This window comes from Sphaeramia orbicularis, chromosome 16, assembly GCF_902148855.1.
Source record: "Sphaeramia orbicularis chromosome 16, fSphaOr1.1, whole genome shotgun sequence".
Taxonomy (NCBI): Eukaryota; Metazoa; Chordata; class Actinopteri; order Kurtiformes; family Apogonidae; genus Sphaeramia; species Sphaeramia orbicularis.
In genome coordinates, this window is record NC_043972.1 from 31,083,645 (window position 1) to 31,092,168 (window position 8,524).

The 8,524-nt window shown below is 38.0% G+C and overlaps 1 protein-coding gene across 4 annotated transcripts in view; it reads left to right on the top strand.

The window, feature by feature from the left end:
• LOC115435915 (DENN domain-containing protein 3-like) overlaps nt 1-8,481 on the top strand; it is a 29,322-nt gene extending 20,841 nt beyond the window's left edge. For all 4 annotated transcript variants that reach the window (XM_030158542.1, XM_030158540.1, XM_030158543.1 and 1 more), the window contains exons 19-28: nt 614-873; nt 1,020-1,190; nt 1,347-1,476; nt 1,579-1,686; nt 3,153-3,292; nt 4,845-4,999; nt 5,087-5,223; nt 5,325-5,443; nt 6,281-6,418; nt 7,476-8,481. In XM_030158542.1, the coding sequence (XP_030014402.1) occupies nt 614-873; nt 1,020-1,190; nt 1,347-1,476; nt 1,579-1,686; nt 3,153-3,292; nt 4,845-4,999; nt 5,087-5,223; nt 5,325-5,443; nt 6,281-6,418; nt 7,476-7,694 (1,577 nt within the window). In that variant the 3' untranslated portion in view covers nt 7,695-8,481. The remainder of the gene's footprint in view (nt 1-613; nt 874-1,019; nt 1,191-1,346; nt 1,477-1,578; nt 1,687-3,152; nt 3,293-4,844; nt 5,000-5,086; nt 5,224-5,324; nt 5,444-6,280; nt 6,419-7,475) is intronic.
• The last annotated feature ends 43 nt before the right edge of the window (nt 8,482-8,524 follow it).

The following is an 8,524-nucleotide window of genomic DNA, read 5'->3' on the forward strand; positions in this document are numbered from 1 at the left end:
TTTTGGTGGTTATATTATTAGCGACATTAAACTTGAGAGACAACAGACATTTCATCACATCTGACATGTGAAAGTCATGAAATATGTTGTTCACGGATCCATAGTTCGGTACTCCATCAACCACAGAGCAAGTCTTTAAAGGCACGTCAGAACAGTTGTTTTTAACAAGGCTGAACATGTTTTTCCCCTTTCCAGTTTTTATTTTCAGTCCATGGTAAAAGGCAATCATGCGTGGTTAGAAAGAAGAAAAACGCATCTGAGCAGAACATCAGGTCCAGTGGTTCGTAATTGACATCTGGGAGATTGCTTTTATCATGACACTCTGTGGAACTTTATGATTTCAGACGCTCATTTACTGGCACATAAAGAACAATATGTGTTATTCTGAGATATCCCGGGTGGTTGAAATTGTGCTGGAGCCAATATGTTCATGTGAGCATTTGTGTTTTATGTGTTTTAATGGATACATTATCACTGTGGACTTTCCAGTGTGTTTGTTGTCTTGTTTTGCTATTAGCTGGTGGTATCTGTATGGCTTAAAAGCACTGCTAATTAAACATCTGTATTGTAAATGCACTGATACACAGTGTATTTATGTGTCTTTGTATATCAGGTCATCCAAATCAGGTGGATCCTGAGCTCTTTAGAGTCTTCTACACCTTCTGGAAGGAGACCGAAGCCGAGGCCCAAGACGTCAACCTGCCCTCGGAGGTCATAGACCACCTGGACAACAGTGAATGTGTCTATAAGTTGTCTTCGTGTGTAAAGACTTCACATGGTGTTGGTAAAATTGCCATGACACAAAAACGCCTCTTCTTGCTTACCGAGGGACGGGCAGGCTTTCTGGAAATCACAAAGTTCAGAGACATACAGGTCGAGTCATTTTCCCTGCTATCTGTTTATTTGGGTCTTATAGATATTGTTGGTGCTTTTTTTTAACTTCATTTCTGTTATTAAGTAAAATCTCATAATGAGTCTTCTTTTTTGTCTGAATTTTGTTGTTTGCTGTCTATCTGCAGGAGGTAAAGATCTCCTCAGCCCCCTTTCTTCTTCTTCGGATTCCATCTCTTCGTATCCAGACCACCAGCAGGCCTGAGGTGTTTGAGGCCAATCTGAAGTCAGAGACTGAACTCTGGAACCTCCTGGTCAAAGAGATGTGGGCTGGACGCAAGATGGCCGACCAACACAAGGTACGACAAAGTCAGCAGGGGGATCCTGACACATATTCACATTTAATTCAACAAACTTGTTATGAATAATGTTCAAGTGGTTTGGTTTTGTCCCACTTGTTAATGATAAATCACCCAACAGAGACATGTCATTTAGCTCATTTCTGGTCTCTCTAGGACCCTCAGTACATGACTCAGGCTCTGACAAACACCCTGTTAATGGATGCTGTCATGGGCTCCCTGCAGACCCAGAAGTCCATCAGTGCTGCCTCAAAACTCGCCTACTTTGACAAAATCAGACATGAAGGTGAAAGCTCACTCTTTCTTCAACTTTTTCTTCAGTTTCTTTCTTACATCGGACAGAAAAAAACAGTTTTATCATATTAAATCATTGTTTGTCTTTCACCAGTGCCCATGATGGTGCCTAAAACGACATCTGAGACGCTTAAACACAAGATCAACCCATCACTGGGCCTTTCTGAACCTCAGACTGTACATGTGCTGCTATACACACCAGGTGCAACTTCAATTTTTTTTTTTTTTTTTTAGTTAGTGATACACTTAACGAGACATAGTGGAAAGAAAAAACAACAACAAATAAAAGACAAATCGAGCAAGTAAACAAACAAACAAAAAAACAATGACGATCAACAACAATGACAACATCATATTACAATGAAAAAGATAATAAACGTCAAGAGTAACTAAACAATATGGATTGATTTGGGGCAATAGGTTAAAGGGAAGGGTTGTGGTGGATGAAAGTGGGGGGGTGAGAGTGCAAATAATTATTATAATAATGATAATGATAATAATGATGACCCAACAATATATAGTAATAATACGAATAGTCTTATTTGTTTTTACTGTGGCAGCAGCAGCGGTGGAGGCAGCCACAATACCAGTAAAAATGGGTTAAATAATTCAGTATTTATAATAATTTATATCAATTTATATCAATCCGAGTTTCTATTAATTAATTTAAATTAATGTGGCTGTGGGGGGTGGAGCCAAGCACACAGAGCCCGAGGCGGGGAGGACACCATCACCTTCGCACACGCAACTTGTGAACTGGTTTTATTCGCACGACTGTTGTATTGAATATATCTTATGTGTATTTTGTAAAGGCAAATGAATGAGTAGTAAGACATGCATAGTCTTATATCATGACGCTCTCATCTCTCTGTGGGCTCTATAATGTGGATCGAATTGCAATTAAGTGGAAATAGTGTCAAGTACATCCACATACTGAATCATGTGCCTTTTATTATCTGTATTGCTTTTTCTATGTAATTTGCTGTATAGAAATGTGTCTGCTGTCTATTTGTTGTGCAGTCACAAGTTCCCCATGGTCCACTGTTTTCCCTTGTCCAAATGAACATTCAGGTCAGAGTAAGAACAGGTGGAACAAAAGAAAGCAAAAAGGATGAAAGTATTTTTATAAACCTCAGTCTTTGATATCAGTTTGGTGTGATTTTCTGTATTTTACATATTAGAACCTGATAGAAATTAATGAAGATTTAGATTTTTGTACTCATGACTGTATATTAATACAGCATTCAATAAAATATTTTCTTGAAACCAGTTGAGGCAGACTGAGATTCAGAGGGGGGGGGGTCAATGTCCGTAGATTCTTGTTTTATAGTTAACTTCAGTGAACCTAATCCACATAACCTCATTAGTCTTACTGTGCTGTGATAGATGACTTGGTAGTGGCTGCCATTTATTTACACTGTGAGAACAAAGGCAACTCCAAGCTACTGATTAAACCGTTACTCAGCAGTCAAAGGCGTTAAATACAGCAGATAACCCAATATTTAACAGGGGATAAAAATAAGAGCATTGCACATTTAAAGTGTGAAGCGAGTGTGAGCTTAAGTCCTGAAAATAACTCTTCAATTTTTCTAATGGCCTTTGAGGATGTAAAAAGACACCCACCATAATAATAATAATAATAAGTGACATCTCCCATTCTGTCTTCAGGTCAGTTGACTTGTAACGGCTCAGGCAGTGAGATCAATCCAAAGCTGTGGGTGGCTCTGAGTGGTGGCCGAGTGGTTGTGTTTGATGCAGCCAGCTGGTCCATGCTGGAGGACTGCATCATGGTTGGAGAATCACAGCTGGTGAGGAGACATATGGCTGAGATATTTGACTACTGAATATTCATCCTGTGCTTAGACGATCCAGTTTTCCATTTTAGTATTCGGATAGATACTGCAGCGAGTGAGGACCCACTTGTAAAAGACCTGACAGGGTTATTGGGTTTTAACTTAAACAAGCAAAGCACTGATCATCACACTTCAGTTCACTATAGCTCTCCTTGTTCAGGCCTGTTTAAATAACCAATAGTGTATTAAAAGTACTGTTGCTATGACAGAAACACAGCAGAACAAATCATAGTGATCACATCTGTTTGGGTCAAACTGAACACTTTAAGAGGTTCATTGTTATAAGCAAACATTTAAGCCTCGTATTATCCTTGGGGTCAATTTGACCCCATTCAGTGTTTATCTTTCAAAAAATAATAGATGACTTTTTTTTGCTTCATATTTCATGACTTTTTCTAATTTGATGGGGACAACTGATTAAGCACAAAATTATCGTATTTTTTTTCAAGGTGCTGAACACATATTTCACACAGTGGTGTTCCTCTGGGGTCAGTTTGACCCTAAGCTGTTTTATCTTTGTAAAACTTGTCTGTGTGTGTGACCTAACATCCCCACACCTGCAGGTGCAGAGTTGATACTTTTGAGTTGATACACAACAGGGGGTGGGGAAAACAACTATTCCCACCAGAACTTTGATACTTGTTGTGGTGTGGGCATGTGGGAAACAACTTGTTTGTGAACTTCTGCCAAAATAAGGAAGCCAATGTTGGCTTGTGAGTTGATCACATCCAAATCCTTCCAACTACACATGCCTCCCCTCTAAAATTATCATCTCAAGTACAATATTTTCAATTGATGGTTACATGAAGAGCTCGAATAATGACTTTATGTCTTCAACATGGCTGACTGTGTGTCTGGTGGGACACACTCTTAGCAGCACGTCTACCTTGTTGAAGTGAGTAGAGGGACCATAGTTTTCCATTTTTGGTGCTAACGTGACATGGGGGAGGGGGAGACAATATTCTCATATTTTCTCATGTATTCAAAAAACAAAGTGCCTGACACAAAAACTTGGTCAACAATTTTCCTTCATTTTCTGGAGGCAAATATTTCTGGGATCAGATTAACCCCAAGGGCAAAATGTGTTAGTAATATTTGAGGATAATAGGAGGGCTTATCTGTCAGTGTTGTAAGTCTAATACACTGATGGTTTATGACAATATTTTGAAACATGTAGTGCAAGATTTGTAACTGAGATATGCCCTATATTTCTGAATTGGAGTTATGTTTCTCCCACTCTGCTGCTCATAATGACAGTTCATGTGATGTGACATGAATGCAGCATTATTGTGACTTTTTCTCACTACACAATCATGCATGTATCCATCCATCCACTTGTGTATTATTTTTATTATAGTTATCAGTCCTCTCCCTTTACACATTTGCAGTATTTGCTGTTGATTACTATCAGAGCTCAATAACCTATGACATGGCATCTGTGACAGAGTTATTTTTTTTATAGTATAAAGTGCAGTTTAACTAAGAATCCTTATTCTGTGTCTTAAAGAACTGCATGCTGGGATTGGTCCAGGAGCAGGTGTGGATAGGATCTCAGGACTCTGTAATCTACATCATCGACACCCACAGCATGTCCTGCAACAAACAGCTCACTGAACACAGACACGAGGTGACGGGACTCACAGTGGACACGAGAGAACACAGGTAGACAATATCAATACTTCACAGTAAAAGTGACTCCAAGTGATCAGACGAAGGCTTTCAGCTGGCCTCATTTTCTCCGTTTTCCAGTCACCAGACGTTCTCGTGCAGCTGTGATGGGACAATTCTGCAATGGGATTCATCCACCCTTAAAGTGAAGCGTCAGCTCCACCTCAGCTGTGCACGTCTCTCCTCCATACAGATCCATGAAGGCACACTGTGGTGCTGTAAGTGTAACCTCTTAAAATAGAAGAAACACTGTCTGCCATTACTTCTAAAATACCTTTCCCCAAAAAATTGAAACTAATACCGTCTGTCTGTTGTTCAGGTTGTACTGATGGTATTGTGGAGCTGAAAAGAAGTGGAACACCACAAAGAAGGATGCCGCTTCCCGACGACCTACAAAACATCCCCAGAAACTTCAGCAGCTTTATTGTGATCCCAGAGGTGACTTGGCATTTCTTATTCAGTACACAATAGGGTTAGTTTGGATTTTTTGAAGTGGGTATGTATGAGGTACTTATTTACAGTCAGTGTAGAACCAGCAAGAGACCAGAGTCAGCCCTAGTCTGGAGAAGAAGGGATACTGCTAAGGAAGCCATACAATGTACGGCTATGGATGAACATAGAAGCAAAGCCTATTTTAGTCCCCTGAAAAAACCAACGTCATTTAACCCATAAAGACCCAAACATCCACCATCTACCAAAATCATCTACTGATATAAAATGTTGAATACTTGTTGATCCACTCATCCATGTAAATAATTGGTGTAAAATGCAGTTTGTCATCTTTTCATGGTCATCAGATATGACCTGTGCATAGAACCCATTGAATACATGGAGAAAACCAGGTGGCTGCCCAGGCTGTATTTTCACTGCTTTACCTAGTGCTGTCTTATCTGCTTCTCCAAACTGAGAGCATACCACCTGTTACCTACTACAATTCCACTTTAATATGTCATAGTCTGAGGACAGCAAAGAAAGAATTTCATTGTACAGGGAAACCTGTTATGGTAATGTGCATATGACAATAAATACTTTGAATTAAAAAACCCAAACTATCAAACAATTGAATAAATGTAAGAATATTTTTTGTCATATTTCCTATGTAAAAATGCTCTCATAGTTTATTATTAACGTCTTAATTTTTCACCAAAGATGTTGGTGTTCACTTGCTATTCACCCACAACAGTAAAAAATGTATTTTGAGTCTTCATTTACTTCTGATGGCAGTGCGTTATACTTACAATATAGTGTATTGTGCATACTTTTTTTTTTTTGCAGCGGGGTGAGTTGTGGACAGGTTCTTCAGACTCAGGAGAGCTGTCTCTGTGGTACACTAACTACAACAGACGTCCCTTTAAGACAATCTCACTGTCTGGTTGTTCAGGAGTCACCTGTATGATTCAAGTCAAGGATAAGGTAAACTGTGATCGCGGCTCTCAAAATACATAACAGAAGATGGATAACTAGTTTGTTTCTTTCTGTGGTGTGTGGTCAGCATTTGCAGTTACATGGTAAACATATGCTGAATGTTCTTTCTTTCTTTCTTTCTTTCTTTCTTTCTTTCTTTTTCTTTCTTTCTCTTTTTTCTCTACTAAAAGCCTGACAAGGGATTTGAGATGGAAACTAGCAATAGCTATAATCTCTTTATGTGAATCATCAGTTACTACAGCTTGTTTGTAACAGGTAGAAGTTCTGCATTGTCCCTATCAATAAACTTTATAAATACTTAAATAATGGCTTCATGGTAAAAAGGAAAGATGCTGTTTATAGAGGAAGCAAAGTGGAATCATGATGGAAATGTTTAGTGTGATTTGTGCAAGTTCTTCTGTGTCCCTATTAGATACTGAACTCTCTCTCTCTCCCTCTCTCTCCCTCTCTCTCTCTCTGTGTATATATACATATATATATATATATATATATATATGTACATATATATATATATATATATATATGTACATATATATATATATATATATATATATATATATATATATATATATATATATATATGTACATATATATATATATATATATATAATATATATATATATATATATATATATATATATATATATATATATATATATATATATATATGTACATATATATATATATATATGCACTGTTGCCCCCAAATTTTTTGGCTTTTTTCATGAAATGATTGTGATGTGATTTATTCTTGATAGATAAAGTGTAACTGGGACTCAGTATGTAATCATTGCACCAGGTCAAAGGTGATTACTGATGTGTATAAATAAGAATAAAAAGAGGAATGTGTCTAAAAACATTATTCCCACTTTATGGCCAACAGTGTATATATTTACATTTGTGCACTGTTTTCTACTTGCAGTCTTTTAAGCTACCTTTTCTAAGCTAACTGTGTAGATGAAATAGTTTCTATTTCAGTTCTATGTTTTTCTCTGTTTCTTTTCCCCTCTGATATCTTTCCTCAACCTGTTGTTTGTCTCCTCAGATCTGGGTGGGCTGTCACGGCTGGAGCGGTGTTGGAGGTCATTTTGATGGTCATTTGAGGAGTCAGGTGATGGTGGTGGACTCAGAGACCCACACTGTGGTAAAAGAACTGCAGGCACATTCAGACAGCATCCAGACACTCTGCTCTGCTGAGGATCGCTACGTCCTGAGTGGCTCGGCATGCCGTGATGGCAAGATTGCAATCTGGAAAGCTCAGTAGAAAGCTGAGGTGGAGAAAGAACTGGAATGAAAACAGGAGGGTGGAGGTGATGCAAGAGAGGGAGGAAGTGAAAAGAGGATGGCATATGATAACATTTTTGGCACTTGACTGTGACAGCAAGTTCATCCTGTAAAAGCTTGAGTCAAACAAAAATGGAGAGGCATAAAAATAGTACAATGTGAAAAATGAAAACATACTCAAAGAAACTTGAAGACCGGTTTGACTGCTTTTCTTTCAAAATGCAGAAGAGTAATGTCTGAACCTTAAGAAAATTAGTTTGATTCATGGGAAGAAAAGCCTTTGAATTAGAATGTGTTAAGAAAGAATTCCTTCATAGGTTTTTTTGTTTTTGGAATCGCAGTGTTTCCTAGTAACATGATTGTGGCACAGTGAAATACTGAAGTAGTTTTAATCCGTTCATTCATTCATTCATTCATCTAAAACCACTAAGACACAGTGCATTTTTTGACATAGTCATGTACTTTTTGGATTTAAAGGTGGGGTAGGAGATCTTAGAAAAATGGTTCGAGCGAGCTACATTTTGAAAATACACAATTCAAAAGTCCAAACCCCTTTCTTCAGACGTTCTCCCAAAACCAAATATAGTAAAAAATGCTCCAGGAAAACATCTCCCACCCCACCTTTAAGTGTTGCATTTGTGTTTTTTTTGTATCTCCCCTGATTGTCACATCATCTTTTAATGTTCTGATAACAGTTGACATTTGATGACATAATTTATAGATTCATATGATGGGGTCAAAATATTTAATTAAAACTTTCATCTGTCTGCTTTCGCACATTTCATTTTACAGACGGGTTAATCAGGGTGC